General features: G+C 44.8%; 1 protein-coding gene across 1 annotated transcript in view; it reads left to right on the forward strand.

Annotated features, from left to right (window-relative positions):
• Positions 1-20,282, forward strand: part of LOC133135419 (sister chromatid cohesion protein PDS5 homolog A-like) — a 35,001-nt gene extending 14,719 nt beyond the window's left edge. Inside the window, exons 16-33 of the mRNA XM_061252403.1 lie at positions 483-622; positions 1,275-1,390; positions 3,581-3,686; positions 4,820-4,980; positions 5,597-5,720; positions 7,029-7,187; positions 7,778-7,846; positions 8,571-8,707; positions 9,684-9,807; positions 10,446-10,650; positions 11,439-11,553; positions 13,585-13,717; positions 14,199-14,318; positions 14,566-14,628; positions 15,528-15,664; positions 16,454-16,547; positions 17,042-17,394; positions 18,861-20,282. Of these exons, the coding sequence (XP_061108387.1) occupies positions 483-622; positions 1,275-1,390; positions 3,581-3,686; positions 4,820-4,980; positions 5,597-5,720; positions 7,029-7,187; positions 7,778-7,846; positions 8,571-8,707; positions 9,684-9,807; positions 10,446-10,650; positions 11,439-11,553; positions 13,585-13,717; positions 14,199-14,318; positions 14,566-14,628; positions 15,528-15,664; positions 16,454-16,547; positions 17,042-17,394; positions 18,861-18,864 (2,360 nt within the window). The 3' untranslated portion in view covers positions 18,865-20,282. The remainder of the gene's footprint in view (positions 1-482; positions 623-1,274; positions 1,391-3,580; positions 3,687-4,819; positions 4,981-5,596; positions 5,721-7,028; positions 7,188-7,777; positions 7,847-8,570; positions 8,708-9,683; positions 9,808-10,445; positions 10,651-11,438; positions 11,554-13,584; positions 13,718-14,198; positions 14,319-14,565; positions 14,629-15,527; positions 15,665-16,453; positions 16,548-17,041; positions 17,395-18,860) is intronic.
• The last annotated feature ends 1,764 nt before the right edge of the window (positions 20,283-22,046 follow it).

Raw genomic sequence — 22,046 nt, forward strand, 5'->3', positions numbered from 1 at the left:
TTGAAATGTTTTATTATTGGACAATATGTTTCTTTGCCTGCTTATTTTAACTCTTCTTTATCTGTGGAATAATGTTATTGAGTCATATCAGAACAGCACAAAACAAAAAGGAAACTCTAGTTTCTAGATATCCAGTCTTTTTGAGACCGTACATAACCCACACAGTTCTGTCATCCTATGACTGTATATACAAGTACTTCAATGATGACATCAGTGTCAAGAATATTTCCACTTCTGAGCAAGATTGCAACCTGATGCATAAATCACAAAACCCACAAATGTACTTCCTGTGACCATCTCTACTGAAATGGAAGCCTGACGCATGCTGCGCTCAGTTCTTGAACGATGAAGTTATTCAACTATGAAATATCTGTAAGAGTAGGCGTTATGTATTAACATGGAAATCGGTTGTTTGTGTTGTTTTGGTTGTAAATCTCGTACTTGGTTCAGTGTGCTGATTGAGGTTCTCTTCCTCGTGGCAGAGAACCTTCCGGACCCGGGCAAAGCGCAGGATTTTGTGAAGAAGTTTAACCAGGTGCTGGGGGAGGACGAGAAGCTCCGGGCCCAGCTGGAGCAGCTCATCAGCCCCACCTGCTCCTGCAAGCAGGCTGAAGTCTGTGTGGTGAGCGGCCCCTCTGATTGGCCCAGACTGTCTGGCCACGCCCGCTCTCTGTCCTGCCCAACCCCACTGTCCGGTTTGCCTGCCCTCATTGGCCGTTTAGACTACCAGTGGCCGATCTGCCCACCCCCATTGGTTCTTCTGCCCGCCCCCACTATCCTTTCTTTCCACTGTCACTGGCTCTCTGTCTTCCTGACCATAACTTTTCTGCCTGCCTGTAATGTGTCTGCATGCCCATATTATCCATCGTTCTTTTCACATATGAGTCATTATGTGTTAGGTCTAATGACATGGCTGTGGCAACCATGCTATACTGTGAGATTATGTGTGCAATGGGTGTTCTATCATAGAGTGTAAGGATTTCTGTGTGCCTAAAGAGCAAGCCTTTTGAGCAGTGTAGGTTTAGTCTATGCATACTTAGATGCAGCAGGCAGACCTGTCGGGGGTCACCCCCCTAATCACAGCCCAATCGCTGACGAGCTGGCGCCGAGCAGGACATTTCATCGCCAATTATAGTATCAACTGCCCTTTGAAATTGTATTTGTGAAAATACTTTCTTTAAAAAGATATGCTTGTTTGTACTTTGTGCTTTTCACGTTACCTGCATTACATTTCTGCCAAAATAAGTCTTCTCTTAATCTCTCCCGCCCTGCAGAGGGAGATATCCCGCAAGTTGACCTTCCCCAAGCAGCCCACCAACCCCTTCCTGGAGATGGTGAAGTTCCTCCTGGAGCGCATCGCCCCGGTGCACATCGACTCCGAGGCCATCAGGTAACCCAATCCAAGCGTAAAGCGGTGCAAGCCAACAGCCAAACAAAAATGGAAAAAATCAGTGGAAGCCATTTGTTTCCATGAAGTTGTCCAGTCTGACAACGAACAGAGCCAGTGTTGTTTTTCTGGGCCCAAATATTGCGCACTCGATGAGACACTCTTTGTTTGTGAAATATCCAAGTTCTGCGAAATGTAGTTTAGAAGTACTCACTCAGGAAGAAAAAACTGAGAGTCTTCCTAGTGTTATCCGATAGCTTCTTATTTTATCACGGCCAACTCCTCGGATCATATCAAGACAGGTTTGCGACACGACATCACCCCCTGATCCCTCGCATCGTGGTATGTTCCGATATAGTGCAAGAGCTCGCTCCAGACCTAGGACAAACGCTTTCAAGCCAAATCCTGTGAATTCAATTCATCTCCGTTTATTTTAGGGTCTTTTCAGCCCTTAAAAACAGGACTTGGGGAGATCCCCTGTGGCACAGCCAGTGAAGGCTTCACTTGACTGTTCCGGCCTGTGCTTGAAACGCGGCGGTTAATTTGTCAGCTCACCGCAGAGAGCCCCATAATTGGTTGTGTCCCCACGGGAGGGATATTTGACCGACGTTGTTCTCGCCTCACATCAATCTCCCAGGCCTTCTACCGGCAATAGCGCCCCCTGGGCGAGTTGTGTCTGGAATGGCTAAAATAGCTCTACCCTCCAAACGAGTCGAGCAGCATTGCACGGTCTGACTGTGTCATGATGACTCCATGAAAATCGGTAGCTGGGCACACAGTGACATTTCCTCTGTAGGCCCGAGATACAGATTGGCCAATGAGCTTACCTGTGTTACATTGTGCTAAAACTCTGATTGGTTTAATTACAAATCAGGCAAGTTCTATTTGCACTCGTGCACAGTGTGATCAACTGATAAATGAAGTTCAGTGTATAAAGGATTGTGCATTCCATGCAAACACAAGATATTTAATTTATGAAGATTGTGCTTAACTGGGAGAATTGCTTGTTGTGTTATGCAAAATTGAGAATGAAATTTGAGCGAAACAAGCACATTGTCCTTATCGTTTTTCAATGGCTGTTTGCTATCGATACATAGGCTTAATTTTGCGCACAGTAACAGCCTTATGTGTGAACAGTTGGGAAAAACAGTTGGGAAAAACACTAAATTAAGTGAAAGGCCCAATGCTTGATGTTCAATTGCAATGCCTGTGAGACCATTCAGGAAATGGCCAAATATATTTCACCCGGCCTTGGAAAAGAGCATAAACTCCACCTCTGTGACTCACTTCACTTCTCAGCTCTGTCAGCAGGGATGCAGTCGCAGACCTACCGAGGCAGAGAACCTTCTACCAAAGACAGAAAGCATAACCATTCTGCAGTCATGCATTTTCATTCTGATGCGACAAATGCCTCGCCCCAGAGTAAAATAAACACACAAAGGCAGACTTTTACTGCAGCTTGGTGCACTGCGGTTAGCTGACATTTAAATATGTAACTTGGTCTGTCGCTGGACTGAACAGTATGTGTGTTTGCGCTCTTGTGGGGAGATTGCATAACTCGCTGTAAGCGGAGTGTCTGTATGGAGGGAGAGCCTGGCGTCTCACTGCGACACCTAGTGGCAGCTTCCTGCAACCGCAGCTGAGCAGGCACCCCCCGAAGGGCGAGACCTCCACGCTATTAAAATGACCTTTTCCTCTGATATTCTGTTATTATACCGTGTTTCAGAGAATATTTTTTTATTTTTGGGGAACTGACAAGACCGCCATATTAAAGGCCTACACACACATTTACTTATTTTAGAAGTATGACATTGCTAAATGTGAACACAGAGAGCTAACCACAGGAGGAGGAGGGGGAGGGGGAATTGGGCTCTGGGGGCAGGGTTAGGGACTTTTCAGAAAACCTACTTCACTGCTCTTTGCAAACATTTTGTGGACGTTTTGGACACTAAAACAGGGAAGAGAAATCTGATGCGTGTGGGTGGGCATGCGTGTTTTTTAAAATTAGTCCGCCCAATGCCTGTTTGCGATACTGGCCAAGACCTTTTTGATAAAACCGTGTTTCAGGGACTATAATTATTTTGTTGCTGTTGAATGAACTGTCTTATCTTGGCACCTATCTCAGCTGAGTTACTTTAAATGAACGAGAGATTAAAAGCATAATGCCGACCAGAAGTGTCCTCTCTTGTGTAGCTCTCTAGTGAAGCTCCTGAACAAGTCCATCGAGGGCACAGCAGATGACGAGGATGAGGGGGTGACGCCCGACGTGGCCATTCGCGCCGGTCTGGAGCTGCTGAAGGTGAGGCCGTCTCTCTTCCACACCCTGCCTGTCCTACACAGTCACACAACTCTGTACGTCAGGGAACGTCAAATCACGGTCCTCAAGGGCTGTCAACTACTGGTTTTTCCACCCTCCCTGTACCTGGGAGCCAGGTGTTGAGACTAGCTAATCGGTAGCACTAATTGTTCTGTTAATTACCTGGGAGAATAGAAAACCCGGGCCTGATTTGATGATCCCTACTTTACAGTAAGGCCACCCCTGCTTTACTGTAGGACCATATTAATTAGCATAACAAATGCATTCGTTAAAATGTGTCATTAATCATCATTACAGTTAAAAATCATTCACTGTGTAATGTACAGTATGGGAGTATTACATTATTACTGGTGCAGTATAATGATAGAAGAGGGAACGTATGTCAGTTTCTTTAATGCTTTAGCACATCAGTTCAGGAGTTGTTCATGGTTAGTTTTTCCCTGTACTGATTTAAGTGGGAAGGGTTTATGTATGGATTGGTTAATGTTAACGTTTTGTGATTTAATTTGTTCGAGCATCAAATCACGGACGTTAATGTGACCTTATGGTGAAGTGTTTTTCTCATTAGACTGCTGCTGCTCAGTTGTACACACTATGACTCAGAACACCAAGCTGCTAACTGAGAATGAGTATTTTACCTCGCTGCAATGAAACATTAATATCTCATAGGCTCTTGACATGAATTTTTGTGCTTAAGCTCTCAATTTAACCCCAGGCAAACATAGTTTGATATTTCCAGTTCACATTGAGGTATTACAGACTTTCTTGAAGGATGTTGTGCGCTTACAGTATGCGTTAGCTTTTGCTTCTGTGTGTTTGCCTGTGTTTTCAGATACTTGCAGGTTTGTGTGTGTATTCATTCTCTGTATATTGTGTGTGTGTGTGTGTGTGTGTGTGTGTGTGTGTGTGTGAGAGAGAGAGAGAGCATGTGTGTGTACATATGTGTGTGTGAGCATGTGTGTGTACATACATACATGCTTGCGCCTGTGTGTGTGTGTGTGTACATACATGTGTGTGCGCGCGCGTGTTAACCTCAGCTCCAACATTCCCACGCAGGTGCTGTCGTTCACCCACCCCACCTGCGCGTTAACCTCAGCTCTAACATTCCCACACAGGTGCTGTCGTTCACCCACCCCACCTCCTTCCACTCAGCGGAGACGTACGAGTCCCTGCTGCAGTGCCTCAAGATGGAGGACGACAAGGTGGCTGAGGCCGCCATCCAGATCTTCAGAAACACCGGGCAGAAGATCGAGACGGAGCTGCCGCAGATCAGATCGTAAGGCCAACAGTGCTTAGCCTTTACTATTTCACCTTCTGAAAATGCGCTCTGCCTTGTTACTCAACTCGGCCCGATACAGCAGTGTTCAGCCCTGTCAGAACAGCCGTTTTAGTGTATTTATGTTTTTGAGGGCACTTCACAATTTGTAACTTCAGGCCGAGGTTCATGCTGGAATGGCTCTTCAATTCACCAGGGGGTCCCCCAGACACCAGCTGCAGGCTAATGGGTACCATATTTGCCAGCAAATAGTAAGCACATGGTATAAAAAAAAAAAAGAAAGCTCTCCAGTGGGGTGAATAACCCTCAAACAGTGGCAAGATAAAATCGGGAGGAACCCAGCTATAGAGCCCATCCTCCACTGGTCGGCATGGACAGCCTGTATGGGGCAGCCTGGAACCTAGTGGCTAAGGTACATGACTGGAACCCGGAAGGTTGGTGGTTCAAGCCCCGGTGTAGCCACGAATATAATCCGCACCACTGTTGGGCCCTTAACCCCACATTGCTCCGGAGGGTAGATTATCCCCTGCTTAGTCGAATCAACTCTAAGTTGCTTTGGATAACAAATTATTATTATATAATAATTCTCAATTCCCCCGCTTCCTCTCCCTCACAGGACCCTGATCCCCGTCCTGCACCAGAAGGCCAAGCGGGGCACCCCTCACCAGGCCAAGCAGGCTGTCCACTGCATCCACGCCATCTTCCACAACAAGGAGGTGCAGCTGGCTCAGATATTCGAGGTACGCCACTGCGATGTCCAGGCAGATACAATGGAGCGGTCACTTTATGGGCTAGGCCCAGAGGAGAATCTAGGAGTGGAGCAGGGATACTCCAATCTGGCCCTCGAGGCCAGTAATACTGCTAGTTTTCTTTCTTACCCTGATCTTAATCTCTGGCCAATCAGTGGCATTAGTGATTAATCAGTCAATCAATCTCTAGCCAATCAGTGGCATTAATGATTAGTCAATCATCAGGTAGAAAAGAAAACCAGCACAACTACCGGGCCTTGAGGGCCACACAGTAAAGTATCCGGTGTTAATTCAACTCTTAGCAGAGTGCATATGGTCCTACTCTGGAGTAGAGGGATTAAAAATAGACACAGAGGATTCAGTGAGAGTACATAGACCTACAGAATCATTGGGGTACAGACCTGAGAGTAAGATGGGAGATCAAACCCAGGGTGTCGTGGTAGAGCAGGCCCAGAAGATGATCCAGATATCTCAACAGTAGAAGGGAAGAAGTTTGTAGACTGTGAATAGGCCAGCACAGGGCTGGCCAACCCTGGTCCTGGGGAGCCTCAGGGTCTGCTGGTTTTTGTTGTTACTCGGTACTAATCGATCCATTAAATCAGTCAATTACACAGTTAACTTGGCTCAGCTGGTTTCTTGGGTCTAAATCGGTTGCGGTAAATTTAAGGTTAAAAGGAAAAAAACTCAAATTCTGCGGCTCTCCAGGACCAGGGTTGGCCACCCCTGGGCTAGCACATTATTTGGGGAAATGTAAAAGACGGTCCCAGGTGCTTGCACTAAAAGGTCGATCCCCTCTAGCTCGGCTTGCGAACATCTGGCCTAATGCGTGCATGCGCTCGTGTGGAGAAACGCATAACGAGGAGCGTTGCTAGGTGACACTCGTTGCCTGCAGCACTCTACGAACGGAACAGAATCTGCTGAGCTTGCCCATCGTAATCACACCCGCAGTGTTTTCAAATGCTAATTAGCGGAAGACCTAAGCATTAGCAGTACCTGCAGTCTTAACGTTGGATATGCTGGAACGTTTATTTTATGAAAATGGAAGGAATTATACTTTACACAGTTAATTATTCGTCATGGAAGTTGCACTGTTCGGAACATGATGAGCTAACTTGGTGTTCGGAACACGGTGAGTTTACACTCTAGGGTATATCGGAATTAACATAAAAGGATGAACTGGCCTTCTCTTATCTTGAATTGAATGTACCACGCCACTATTGTGAATGAGAGTCCCACCTTCAATGTTTCGCTCGCTACGCTCCGTGTTGAATAAGAGTCTCTGGTGTGTCCCCCACACAGCCCCTGTCCCGCAGCCTAAACGCCGACGTTCCTGAGCAGCTCATCACCCCGCTGGTCTCTCTGGGACACATCTCCATGCTGGCGCCTGACCAGTTTGCCTCGCCCATGAAGTCCATCGTGGCGAACTTCATCGTCAAGGACCTGCTCATGAACGACCGGGTGAGGGCGAGCGGTCTGCAGGAGTATCTCCCAGAGGTTGCGGGGGTCGCTGTGAGACAGACGTAACCATTTTGGAATTTAATGCTTTTCTGTGCTTGATTGATCTTGCCTGGTGCAGTTCAGCCGACTTAGAGGACCAGAAGGGCGGGGTCAACTGTTTCCATAGAGAATGAGAAAAAAAACAAACTGATAACCTAAAACTGAGCCCTACATGCAAAACATACACAAATTATTATCTAGCTTCTTAAAGCGTGGAAGAGGGTGAACTCCTGGAAGATAGTAGGAGTATTTCTGAAGGCTATGAAATGCGGAGTAATCGGAGATCTAAATTAATTTGATTCTAGAATATACAGTGAAGACTGTATTAGCCGGGATGTTGATAAATATAAGCATGTGCCTTTTTCTTGTGGCTTCCTGAACACTTGAAATGCAAAAGTGATTGCTCTGGATATTTAAGTGCTCTTTTTACTTTAATAGCAAAAAAAGCTCCAAGTTATTTGTTAAATTCTTGCATCCGATACAGTTAAACCCCTCTGGGTACCAACCCTCCCGTTTTAAATAATGATACCCTGGTCCTTTCCCCACCCAAGTCCATAGGAAATAAGAACGGAAAGTTGTGGTCCGCCGATGAGGAGGTGTCCCCTGAAGTTTTGGCCAAGGTAAGAGATTCACTGGACATTGGTAGTACATGCCGTTTTACGGAATGTGCTCATGTCGAGTCTTGTTTACAAGGCACATCTGGATTAAGTGCACTGAACAGCTTTCCCTGGGTTTTACAACCATAAATTGTAATTCACGTCAAATTCGAATGGTCTGATCGATACCAATTTGAAAAATGTTGATAAGTGTTTTGTTCAGGCCACATCAAAGAGGGTAGATGGATGAGCACCAGCTAAGTCCTTGGTGTTCCTCCTTCAGAACAGCTTGAGGTGGCTTTTATGAAAGGAGAAATCTGTAAAAGCTAAGGGGGTGTGCATATGTGTTCTAAAGGGAATCAGTGTTGTTCCTTTGGTTCAAGTTGGCCTTTAAGTGATCAGTTGCTACAGATACGTGTCCGGGGCATGTTAAGGTAGAGGTATACCCGTAAACCCAATTAATCACAAAAAAAGTATGATTTGTTGAAAGCCTTACATTAAATTGATCAGCCTTAATGATAACATCAGCCTGTTCTCCATCAAGGCATCAGCACAGATCTCTGACAACATGCTACAGCCATATATAATGTCTGCTCTACGTCAAACAATATGTGTCACCACTGGACAGATTGTTTAAGATTCAAACCTGATGATGGACCAGAATGTTATGGTAGAGGTATGCCCATAAAGCCAATGAATGCATGTTCGTGGCAGGGCTGGTAACCGCCGGTGCCTCTGATCCCCTCAGGTCCAGGCAGTGAAGCTGCTGGTGCGCTGGTTACTGGGGATGAAGAACAACCAGTCGAAATCGGCCAACTCCACCCTGCGGCTCCTGTCCGCCATGCTCGTGAGCGAGGGGGATCTGACGGAGCAGAAGAAGATCAGGTACTCTCCTGGGCCATGCATTTGTGCGTGACTGACCTGGCTACCTAATGACTTACTTAGTTACTGACTTACCAACTCATTTACTGACCTAACAACTTGCTTGCTGACTCACTTACCTGCCGACTCACCGACCAACTTACTCGGAGAGGATGCATGGAGGTGGAACCTGTGCCATATTGGCTCAACTGAAAACTGAGTAAGCATTTATGTGCAATGCAGTCCGTAAGTGTTTGGACAGTGACACATTTTTTGTTGTTTTCACTCTGTATTCCAGCAAACTACAGCTGAAATAAAACAAATAAAGTGTAGTCATTCAGCTTTAATTGGAGAATTTTTAAATACATATTGGGTGAACATGTAGGAATTACTGCCTGTTTTTATACCAAGTCTCCAAATTTTAGGCAACCAAAAGTAATTGGACAATTGGCTCCTCAAATGTTTCTTGGACAAGTGTATTAAGGTTCATCATTAGCTCATGCATTAAAGAGCTAGCAAAAGGTCATGGGCACACAGCCAATTGACTAGACCAACCATTGACTAAACTTGAAAGGCTTTGATAAAATATTACTCCCAAGTCTTTATCAACTTTGTACCACCCATACAGTAATCCTGCCTTATGTTTTTATTTCCCACATGTAGAATATTGAATTTAATTTGCCAGGTTCTGCCCAATTCTTAATTCTTTTAAATCGTTTAAATCTTCTTGGATTACTTTAGTAGATTGTTAGAACTGTTAACTAAACCTCTCAGTTTTGTATAATCTGCCAATTTAATGTACTTTCAATGTCCATGTCAAGGTCATTTATGTAACTGAGGAAGAGCAGTGGTCCCAGTACCGATCCTTGTGGGATTTCACTATGTTGACAGGTCTGCCAGTGCAAGGCAATGCGTTTGTCATCGTTTGTGACGTAGCCAGGTTGACCTCAGCCCCCTGAACCCCCGCTCTCCCTCTCCCTCCCTCCCTGCTCCACCTCAGTAAGTCGGACATGTCCCGGATGCGGCTAGCGGCCGGAAGCGCCATCATGAAGCTGGCCCAGGAGCCCTGCTACCATGACATCATCACGCCAGAACAGTACCAGCTATGCGGCCTGGTCATCAATGTGAGTCACACCCACCGCTGGGCATGCAGCAGTATGATTGGACATTCTGCATGGGACAGTATACCTGTTGGCCTGTATGTCTAAAACCTTCTGCATTTATTTATCATTGGCTTCAGTTGTCACATTTATAAAAATGCATCATTAACCTTTACCTCACCTTTTAACAGCGCTTCACTTAATTATCTGTGTGATGGTCAATATTTGAAAGCATGTTTTCCTTTTGTTCTATGTTCACACTGCTGTTGAATGTACTTTCTTAACTGTGGGACCTCCCTATTTCCTGCCTTTCCAATGTAGGGGTGGGTAATACTGGTCCTTGAGGGCCGGTGTGTATGCAGGTTGTGTCCACCAATTAGCCTAAATGAGCTAATTGGCTATATACACCAGCACCGGTTCATTGTAGATTAGATCACACTGAAACTTTTTACATAAAGACACAACCCGTTCGACTGCCATTCAGGCACTTACCAAGAAATGTAGCTAAAATGTCAAATAGTGTAAATGGTAATGGTAATGAAATAATTAAGGCCTGAAGTTGGCATGAAAACCTGAGGTGTAGTCGGCCCAGGTTGCCCATTTCTGTTTTAACGTCTTCTCTGTTCTTTTTCACCCTTTCTCTCCCTCTCTCTGTCCGACAGGACGAGTGCTACCAGGTGAGGCAGATGTTCGCCATGAAGCTGCACCTGGCCCTGGTGAAGCTGACTCTCCCGCTGGAGTACCTGGCGGTGTTCGCCCTGTGCGCCAAGGACCCGGTGAAGGAGCGGCGAGCCCACGCCCGCCAGTGCCTGCTCAAGAACATCAGCGTGCGTCGAGAGTACATCAAACAGAACTCCATGCCCTACGGTCAGTGACGCGTCATCTCACAAGCACCATCCAACGAAAGCACCACCCACTGGTCGAAACATCGGCCATCTTGTTCACTTTCATGAATATATCGCCGGGGAGAATTAACAGCAGTTTTGTGGATATCACTTTCTTCTTTGGTACCTTGCACCTGCGCTAAATACTTTGTACGTGTGCTTACCTCTATTATTTTAACGTTATCCCATTACCTGAGGTCTCTGTCCCACAGTCAATGTGACATTATCACAGGGTCCACAGTCTGTCGCATTATCACATGCTCAGAGTTGGCAGACAGCAGGCTCAGGAAGTGGCTCCTTATGAGAGCAGGCCCCCCAGCCATTGCAGCGGGACATAACCTGCATAATAATACATTTCAACAACAACAGATGAATTTCAAGCTGTGGTTAGATGCACACTTTGAATGACAATTGTATGGCGGTATATTGTATATCTCAGTGCTTTTTCAGTGCAGATATTCTGATGGGAGTTAATGTTCATCCTGTGGAGTCATACCGCACCCTTGTTGTTGTTTTGTACCACATTCTACTTCTGTTTCCTGGATTTTACATTTGACTTGATTTGAAAGTATGAAGTAAACATACAGTAGTGTGCGTCTTGGCTTCACTATTGTCAGGCTTGTGAGCTGGTTTGCTTTCAGAAACCAGTTCTGTCCCTTCTGATCCCACAACATCATAACTTAAAATGGGAATGTGGGAGGGGGGCGGTGACAGAGTTTTAATTCGTTTCAAATAGTTATTGAGTTTGCCTCTCTTTCTTTTGTTCCCCAGATAAGCTGTTGGCGCTCCTGCCAGAGTATGTTGTTCCCTATATGATACACCTGCTGGCCCACGACCCAGACTTCACCAAGCCCCAAGACTTAGAGCAGCTCCGTGACATCAAAGAGTAAGTGCGTCGGGGGGAGGGAGGGATTTACATTTTAGGGTTGTTATTTGTGTGGGTTTGTAGCACAGACACAGGGCCTCTCAGCTCCAGCATGCAGTTAAAGCTAAATCGATCCTCCTACTGTCCTGTATCTCTTCTGCAGGTGCTCTCTTTGAACAAATAAGGAGATCATAGAATGATATGGTTCTAACTGATTTTTGACAAAGAGGAGTTAGTGTCATAAATATGTTGTTTATAGGGCACTGAATATGTGCTATTTAATGTAAGATTTACAAAATATGGTTTACACAAAATACTCTTTAAAAGTGTGAAAGAATGCAGTAAAAACGTTGTATCCGGAGCCAATTCACTTTAGAATCTTTAAAGCTCAATATCTCAAAACCACTCAGAAAACAGATAGAACCATATAATTCCAAGGTCACGATAAGTTAACTGGTATGATTCATCGGGGATTAATTAGATATAAAAGCTTTTTGTGTGGTGCACTGAAAGGATTATACTGGTCAGGTGGTAGGAGTTAGCTTTCACATCATGATGTCAGTTTGGCGACAGACGTCCGCACACCAGTGTGTACCTGCGACACCTTGTGGTCAGTTGGTTCCTCCACAAGATGTGCCCGACCATCCTCCTCCAGGTCAGTGTCCACACAAAGTTCACTGCTGAACTGCGCAGTGAGAGCTGGATGTGGCCGACACACATTTTGGTAGAGGGCGTGTGCCTGTCTGCACTCTCCAAAATTGTGGTGGCTGGGCTCAGCTTGCAACTGCGATGGGTTATACCAAATTGGGAGAAGGGTGAATCATTTTCAGAATTAATTAATTTGGTTTAATTGTTAAAAATGTTTTGGGGACCCTGGAATTATAAGGTTCTCTGTGCATTCTGAGTGGTTTTCTGATATTGAGCTTCAAAGATACCAAAGTGAATGGGCTCCAAGCAGATACAACCTTTTACATTTAGCATTTTTTTTTAAACAGTATTTTTGTGTAAAACTGCACACATATATTTAGTGTCCTGTTCAGAAGGTATTTATGACATTAACTCATTTGTTATAAATGTCGGTTAGAACCTTTTTGCTGTTTATATGTTTTCCAGCCTTTTAAGTGTTTCATTGGATTGCCAATGCACACTTTGTTCTTTCAATAATACTGTCAGTAAAAATAAAAAACTCACCTGCTGACACACATGGATTGATCTGTAATTGATTTATCATCATCACTTCATTATTGAATGAAATAGGCTGAGACCCACAGGCATTGTTCTGTGACTAAATGTGTGATAATGAAATGAGAAGATTCAGGCAAGTTATGACATGTAATGGTGGATTTGTGAGGTGGCACTGTCATCGTCTTGTCTCCAGTTAACTGAATTGCTGTTAATGACTGCAGTAAATATATGCAGTAGAAAATCTACAATAAAGATGGTTCCTTTTAAGCGCTTGTGTTCGAGGTTTCAGTCACACCACTCGCTGCTACAGAACAAAGACTAGAAAATTGAGCAAAAATATCTTAATTGTTACCTCTTAGAATGGCGTAGAGTAGATAAATGTGTGTAAAATGTCAGTTCACATTCGGAAGCAGAGATTTGGAGCAATGCTTGTTAAAAAAAACTAGCAGACAATAAGAGTCGATGTTGAAGGATTAAGTTCAAAGCTGTTAGTTCTTGTCGTGATAAAGCCACAGTCATTATCTATTTGCATCTATTGGCTTCCTGTCCATTAAGACCTAAATGGATTACATTTGACATTTCAGTTTATACCTCCAAAATGTTCTTGAGATGCAGTTTGCTTGCGAGAGAGCGGAATGCCATGCATGTCATGCACACACGCATGTGATTATAATGTTCCTAACTTAACATTTTCACACTGATGTAACAATCCCTACTGGTAGCTGAAAGGTCAGCTCTAGAACACTCTAGAAATGTGAAAAACGCATTCCAAAAAAAAAACAAAAAAAAAAACCTATTCTTGGAAGGGCTCCTAGAGGTACATCCCCTTCCTCCACATAACCCTGCCACTCTGCCTTGCTTCCTCAGGTGTCTGTGGTTCATGCTGGAGGTGCTGATGACCAAGAACGAGAACAACAGCCACGCCTTCCTCCGGAAGATGGTGGAGAACATCAAACAGACCAAGGACGCGCAGTCGCCCGAGGACCCCAAAACCAACGAGGCCAGTAGCCCTGCGGCCCTGTCGTGCCCATGTGCTTCAATCACCCGAGCTAGACATCGAATTATACAGCAGTGTACTGCCCATGGCTTTCAGGAGGGTACTCTGATGATTTACCCTGTAGAATATGTGATTATATCACCTCAACAACATGGTGGTATGAATATAACTTCAGCTTCAGGCACTAGGAGCCCTTGCATGCCATTAAAAATAATTTGATAATATCACAAAATACATCTTTAAATGAAGATTCTCTTCAAGCATCAATCTCTTAAAGGCAGTAAGCAATATTAAGGGATATTAAGTGCTAGTTCATTCCAGGCAGCCTTCTTTAAAAACACACATTACGGCATGCTTTGAATGCTTTGTCGGACTTTGTTTGATAAATCATGTTAAAATGGACAGCACGAACAGGTTTGTGCATTTGTAACTGCCCTTTAAACAAAGGTTGTCTAAAAGCCATTCTTCTCCTGCTGGGCAACAGAAGCTGTACATCGTTTGCGACGTGGCACTGTTCGTCATCGTCAACAAGAGCACCGCCTGCCACCTGGAGTCGCCCAAAGATCCTGTGCTGCCCACTAAGTTCTTCACGCATCCCGATAAGGTCGGTGCCCCTCTAGGCCGGCTCGGTCAGACACACTCACACACACACGTATACATACACACACAGACACACTCACACACACACACACACATTTACATATACACACAGACACACACGCACACTCACACACACACACACACACACACAGACACACTCACATACACATACACAATTCTGGCAGAGAATTATCAACCGTCTGTCACCAGCCTCTGTCCTACTTCATTTCTTCCCTTGTTTTGCTTCTCAGGACTTCAAAAACGACAAAGATTACCTGCCGTCAGAAGCCAGGACGGTTCTTCTTACAGGGAAAGTAAGTGTTCCTGCCTTTACAGCAAGGCTGCCCACCCCTGCTCCTATCGATCTACCGTCCTTTCACTCCAACCCTGACAAAGCGCACCTCATTGAACAGCTAGAGATCTCGCTAAGGTACCAATTGGTAGAAGCTGGTATGCCAAATTAGGGTTGAAATTAAAACTGTATATCTCCAGGAACAAGGTTGGGCAGTCCTGCTTTACAGATTCATTTGTTGGGAGCCTGTAGCTAAGGTACATGACTGCAACCCACAAGGATGGCAGTTCAATACGTCGCTTTAGATATAAGCTTCAGCTAAATAGCCTGTAAAAACAGTTTGTCGGTGTGCGATGTCATCATCTTGACTTTTCCCCTTTTCCCCAGCTCCTCGTCTTGAACTTCAGTCAATTTTTGTATGAACTTAGACCGTGAGCTCAGGGACCCTGTGCCTGATAACTGTACAAGGGTTTGTTTGCACAGCTGGATTTTACCTACTTAAGCGCAAAGAGACTCTTAGTTGCTGAGAGAACTCATTGAATGTGAACAGCAGGAAGGAACAGCAGCTCTTGCATTTCAAGAACATGTTTGTTTTCTCTTGTCACAAGGATTAGTAGTAGTTAAAGGCCCACACATATATATATATTTTGAGCTTTTCATGTCATCCTGGTGCTTTCTAAAACAATTGCAATTTTGGTAGAAGTATGCATATTCTTTCTGAGCTGCTTGTCAAACGATTTCCCATGTGACATTATGTATGTTGTATGTTGGGCTGACCACAGGAGGTGGAGGGGGAATTGGTTGCATCACTGCACATTGTAAACTGGGCCTCCGGACAAACTGCTCCAGGTGTAATGGTACCAGGAAGCCCCCCACAAAATACCCCCCTGAGCACTAATGCAAAGCGCATTTCCCCTGTAGCCCAAACCCACAGGAGTGCTGGGCGCAGTGAACAAGCCCCTCACGAGAAGACCCTACACCAAAAGCACGCCCTTGGAGACGGTCAGCAACATCAGCGGGAACTCGGAGCCCAGCTCTCCGGCGGGGAACAGGGGGAGGTGAGGCCTGCACGACACCGCCCGTTATTCTTACCGCCACTCAGGACCTGAAGGTCCCCAGGGGGTTTGACTCCTGAATCTTCTTCTGTGTCAGCGTTATATGTTCAGCTGCATGAATGGACAGCAAAAAAGTGAGCTACTTCACTGTAAAAGCCAAAACAATAAAGTATTCGTCCTGTATTTATTTATTTATTTGCTAAAGATGAGGTTAGATCATTTGACTCACATATTTGCAATGGACCAACAAGATTTCACTTGTTGAGTAACTTAAAACAAGCTCTTATTTTCTACTTGAGAGAAACAAATTAGATCTTAAGATCTTATTAGACTAAAAGTCGCTTATTTCTGTGTTGAGTCAACCTGGGGTGTCTACTAAATCTGTAGTGGGCAAAGAAGGCTGTGTCTGCTTTTGGTTTACATGCCAACGTCTGGCCTTTCTTGCCTAATTAGGCCAAATATTTACACACTTTATCCACATTTCATAATGACTAGGCGAAGACTATTTGTGTGCCTATATGAAACATTTTACTGCGATCAAATGGCAGCCAATTAGCCCATCTAGCCAGGGTAATTGGTGGAAACAAAAGAGCTGCATAGCATACACACTGGCCCTCTGGGACCGGAATCGCCCACCTCTGTACTAAATACATAAATTCTCTTATGTAGTAAGAATTGTGTAAGTGATTCAGTCTAGTGGGCTGTATAATGGGCTTTTCTGACACTGTGCTAATGAGCGCATAGGGATGTTGTTTTCAACTTGCCGTTTTCTCTCTTAAAAAAAAAAAAAAGGGAAGTGGGTACAGAGGCCTCAGAATTGGGCGTGCGGGAGAACGAGGAGAAGCATTCACCACTGAATGTTTTGAAAGCTGACGTGGAGATGAAGGTGAGACACTGGCTTTGAAGAATCTCTCTCCATCTCTTCTCTCAGACTTGCCAGATTCATTCTGGATGCCCCCCCCTTCCTTTTCCCTCCTCCCTTGTGTTTTCCCCCCCATCCCTTTACCTTCCTCCATCCTTCCTTCCTTCACGCATACACACACAAAGCACATGCATACAGACATACAGGCGGCATACACAGACACACACACACACACACACACACACATATATACTGTACATGTATACGCAGACATACACACATGCTCATGGAACACACGCGCACGCACGCACGCACGCACGCACACACACACACACGCACACGCACACAAACACAGACATACATACACACATACACAGGGAACACACGCGCACACATATACCGTACATGTGTACACAGACACGCACACATACACGCACACATACACAGGGAACACACACACACACGCAGGCCTATGCATTTACAGCACTCACCTCCCCCCCTCTCTGCCTCCCCTCCAGGAGGAGAATTCGGAGGCAGGCCAGGGCAGCGGGGACCAGAGGGGAAAGAACCGGGTGCCTACAGCGCCCCCTGCCAACGGCAGCGAGGACAGCACCACCGCCCCCAACGAGAAGCCGCCGGCACAGCCAGTCCCCACCAAGCCCCGACGAGGACGGCCGCCCAAGCTGCTAGCCAGCGCCGCGAGCGGAGCAGCTAACGCTAGCACCGCGGAGAAAACGCCCGGCACCGGGGCTGGGCGGGGCAGGAAGAGGGCCCCGGCCCAGGACAGCAGCGGCCCCACCGTGGAGCCAATCATCATCAAGATACCAAAACAGCAGAAGGAGACGGACAGTAGGCCGGTGGATCTGCAGAGGTAATGGGGAATTCAGTCTGTACCGGTTTACTTAGCTATAGGAACCATGTGTGTGAAACTGGCCACTGATCTGAGCCCTATGTACCCATGTCTCAGTCAGTGGCTCAGTGTTGTCTTGTTCTGTGCTGCGTCTCCATCTGTCTCTTAGTCTGTCATCCATAATCACAGGGCTCCAACGCATTCTTGGAAAGCTTGTACTTTTTTTGTGCAGTTGTCCAGTCATGGAAAATACGAAAATTGGCAGAATGTACTGGAAACTATCCTTAGCGTATCATTAAAAGCTAGTGAAGCTGCAATCTGTGACATATTTGAAAGTGAAAAATAACGAATTGGAAAGAATGGGAACCCTGAATCAGCACTAGATGTTGGTTCACCATTCAATTCAGTTTAGTTCTGTTTTATTTATATATCGCTTTTAACAGGGACACTGTCCCAAAGACTTTACAGAGGAAACGGAATAGAAAATTGGACAAAAACCAGGCCTGAACCCCCGAAAGTAGCAAGAAAAATCACCCCAATAGGAAGAGATCCTAGGAGGGCCCTGGGTATAGAGGGGGAGCCATCCTGGCTGGCCTGCTGTAATGGTTAAGACTGAATGAGTGGTAAGATAAGCAGTAAGAAGGGATGTATCGGAGCCGGAGTCCGTACGTAAAGCCAGTGGAAGCGTCAGTCTGAGTAACGGTGCCAGTTTCCCTCCTTTAGCCGCCCGCTGGCTCTGGGCAGCGAGGGGAACACAGAGAGTGAGCTGGACTCCAGCCCGGAGTGCAGAGACAGGGAGGAGCGCCCCCCAAAGGCACAGAGAGAGCAGGACAGGCAGGGAGAGGCAGTGAGAGTGAGTGCGCCCACACAGCGAGGCGACCTTTAGTCACATTATTATACCACTGAGACGATGAGGGATGAGAGATCCTGATTGGATAGTGTTAGTATGGTTCCATTGACCTCACACCACACTTTCATGAGCTAGAGATCAGTGAGACATTAAAGAGTGCAGTTAGGAGAGACTTCACAATGTGAACACCACAGAAGGGTGTTTTAGAAACTGATACTGTAACTGATTCCAGTTCTGGATTTTTGGTTTTCACAGCCTCACAAAGGTGTTTAACATTTCTCTGTTTGTACTTCAATAGATTGTGTTCTAACAATGTTATAACATTGACAAAACATTCCAGTAATATTGAGAATTTTTCGCCAGATTTCAACTTCAACTTCAAGTCTTCTGTGAACTGGTCTGACTTCATTTTGACCATTACTGGTAATAAGGTGGAAAATCCTTTGTCAGACTTTTAGTAGGTTGTTATGCTTCAGGAAGGCGGTTATGGTTGGAAAGAGAACCAACATATGCAGGGGACCAGGTTTGTAACCACTGGTGTGATGAAACAATCTCGATTGTCAAAGGTTGTTTAACTTAATCTTTAGTCCCACTCTGGTTTCATCCTGCTGTTTCCTTCTTTTGTGTTCACCTGCAGGTAAAAAGAAAATGGCCGCAGAGGCGTAGGTGGTAGGAGTTGACCTGCCTGCTTCAGGACTTGTCATGTTTGTACAGACACTGCTCTTCCCTTTGACCCGAATAGCTCTTCTGGTCCCCAGATGGACCCTACTCTCTCACAAACCTCTCTCACACACACGCATACACACACATGCACACACACATACACACCTAGCCACTGCTTCCTAAGGCCCCAACGGCGAAGCAAGCACTCTCCTCAGTGGAAAAAGTATGCAAAAAGGAAGCATTAAAAAAAAAACTTGGAAACGGTTCAAACTCCATTACGCAGACCCAAACAGCCATCTGCTCGCTGTTGGTGCTGACATTCTCTGCTGGACACGCCCTTACCCATAGCATTTTCCCCATTTCAATTCAGCCCACAGTACTGCATATTAAATCCCAAGTACCTTCCATGTACTTTCTTCATCTCTGACTGTATAATCCCTCAGGTTCCTCACCATTTTTATTTTCATTCTTTTTTTTAAAAATAGAACTGCAGAAAGCAAGTTTACTGTTGGTTTTAAACTCAAGTCACCATATTGACAAAAGCATTTGAAACCAGGTATTTGGAACTGGATTACTCCACAGAGATAATTGTTCAGCTAAATGAACTCTGAGGAGTGAGTCCAATAGACACTTTTTTCAGTGGTGTAGATGGCGAATGCGGTCCACTTGTAGGGGGTTTTAGTAAATTAACTTCATCTCCCATCATCCCCACTGTGAAGCCTTTGCTGGATGACCACTGTGGCAGTTATCTCCTGGACTTCCTGAATAACGCAAAGACAGGCATCGCTCATCGAGTGAAAATAGGCACTTTTAGTTGTGGGGGGGAGAGAAAAAAAAAAAAAAAAGAGGGCTCGGGGTTGTGGCACATCTTTTGGGTTGTGTTCACTTTGAGATTTTGTCACCAATTCAGGGGTCGCATTTATAGTTCTATTTGTCCCCACCTGTACAGGGGGTTGTTCAGTTATGGACAAACGAACCCCGAACACGCATATTCTCTCACACGGCTTTTCATTTTTGTTGGTCTTTTAACTGCTTGTCCTAGTTTCCAACTGTGTTCCGATGTAAACATTCCCCCAGACTTGTGTCTCTTACAGAAGTAGTTCCTCCCCTACATTTTAGCCACGTGGAAAGAATTGTGGGGGGTGGGGTTGGGAGGGAGAGGGGGGGTTCTAGCAAGTGACTATGGTTTCCTTTTACGAGGCCTTTTATTTGTAACTTAGTGCAGATTTTACATTTTTGTAATGAAATGAGGAGTTTGCAAAATAAAATGTACATTTTCCTGTGGGAAACTGTGATGCTTAAGATGTTTTGAATAAAAAAAATAATAAAAAAATGTAAAAAGTCATCTTGGAATTTGGATGCCTGCAAAAAATAAACATCGAATTCATAACTCTGACATTTCTTTTGTTTTGTTTGTGTTTAACATGCTTTCCTAAAATTGTGCATTAATTGTCTCGGGGTTTGCATGTTAATAATCATGGTACATAACTTGGTCACTGGTACACAATGTAAAATAACATGAAAAGTGGTTCGAAAAAAGCTTTCTTGTGAAAATACACAAGTATAACAATTTTATGGATTATATACTATAGACGAGTTCATATGGTTATGAAAAATGGCTAAATTGAGGATTTCTATTTCATTTTATCCCAGCTTGTCTTTATCAAGATCTTGCAAAGGTCAAACAGGTGTCTTATTGCTGGGCTAAAAATCAAGGAAGCCATACTGCCTTTTTGTTGATGAGATTGGCCACTGCTGCTCTAGACTTATTTCTTGTTGCTAATGAAGTAAGAATTTGTCACGCAGATAAAACAAGCGAGTTTCCATAAGCTAAGGTCTGCACTCATTTACTCCATGAGTTTGGACACTTGGTCAACGTGTAGTGCACTATTGTGTAAAATGGGGCTAGCGTGGCCAGACAAATTGATATCACTGACTCATTGATATCGGCCCTAGAATTTCCATAATACACACCTCTTAGTGTGAATGTACATTTCAGACTTTAGGAAGAAGGATGTTGATGGATGGCTTGCATATCTGCATTTTGTTTGAAGCGGGGGTGGGCATTAAATGGGTCAACAGAACTTTCACACTAGAAATGCAGGCATCCAACAGCCGGCCAAAGGGGAAAACGACCATTCTGTTTCAAAGGATTGGTCGGATTGTAAGACACACTTGAGTTCGGCCTAGCACTAGGAGTCTTCACGTTCAAGTGCAAACCAGGATGACACCTTACCACCTGGGGCAAGCCATATGAAATACATACACACATGTACACACGCACACACACACAAAACAAAAACAACTACAGTGGAAAGTCTTTTTTTTTTTTTTTTTGTAGTTTCCCTTTCCATGTTTTTAATCAAAAGAAATGTGACAGTTTGACAATAAATAACCATGCTATGCTGCTTAATCTGACCTTTTAAGGAAGAGATAAAATGAGTGGCAAGACCCAAACTGAGGAACCGGCAAAAAAAAAAATTCAGCTGCTTTCTTTTTTTTTTGTCCGTGCAATATTTATACTAAATACAGGAAGACGTTAGGAATACATTTTTGCATATTGTTTCCCCTCTCTTTTTTTTTTGTATATTTTTTCTTTTTTACAAAAAATAATTCCAGCCATCAGTGGTGCATTCTAAGATGAAATGTCACAAATATGGACCGAACATATGGTTGTATGTATATACAAGGGAGGAGAAATCGAGTTGTCCATTCCTCCCTCCCTCCCTCTCTTCAGCAGATCTGCTGTGTGTAAACACGAAGCTGGAACTGCTGGCTATGTACAGCTGAGGCGTGGGCACCAGGCGGAGAGTGGGAAATGGTGTGGGGGGGGGGGCGTGTTGATGTGGAGGTGTGGAGATGGGGTGAGAATCTTCCCTCTCCTGCCCCGAGAGCAAAAGGTTCAGTGGTACATGATCAAAACTCAAGCAGAAATTAAATTGTGAAATGTCTGAAGTTCTGCAACCCACCCTTGCGGTTTGGTTAAAAAATGCTGGTGATCAAATGGGCTCCTCAAAGCTAATAACTTGCACGCCCCAGGGCCACCTTTCGTTGCTGATATGAAGCTGCCTCAGTAGAATTGCCGATTGGAATTAGTCACAGCGAGAGGCTGTTCTTTAGATTCCTTTGCATGTTCTTTATTGTGCAACAAGAAACTGAA

Source organism: Conger conger, chromosome 8 (genome assembly GCF_963514075.1).
Source record: "Conger conger chromosome 8, fConCon1.1, whole genome shotgun sequence".
Lineage (NCBI taxonomy): Eukaryota > Metazoa > Chordata > Actinopteri > Anguilliformes > Congridae > Conger > Conger conger.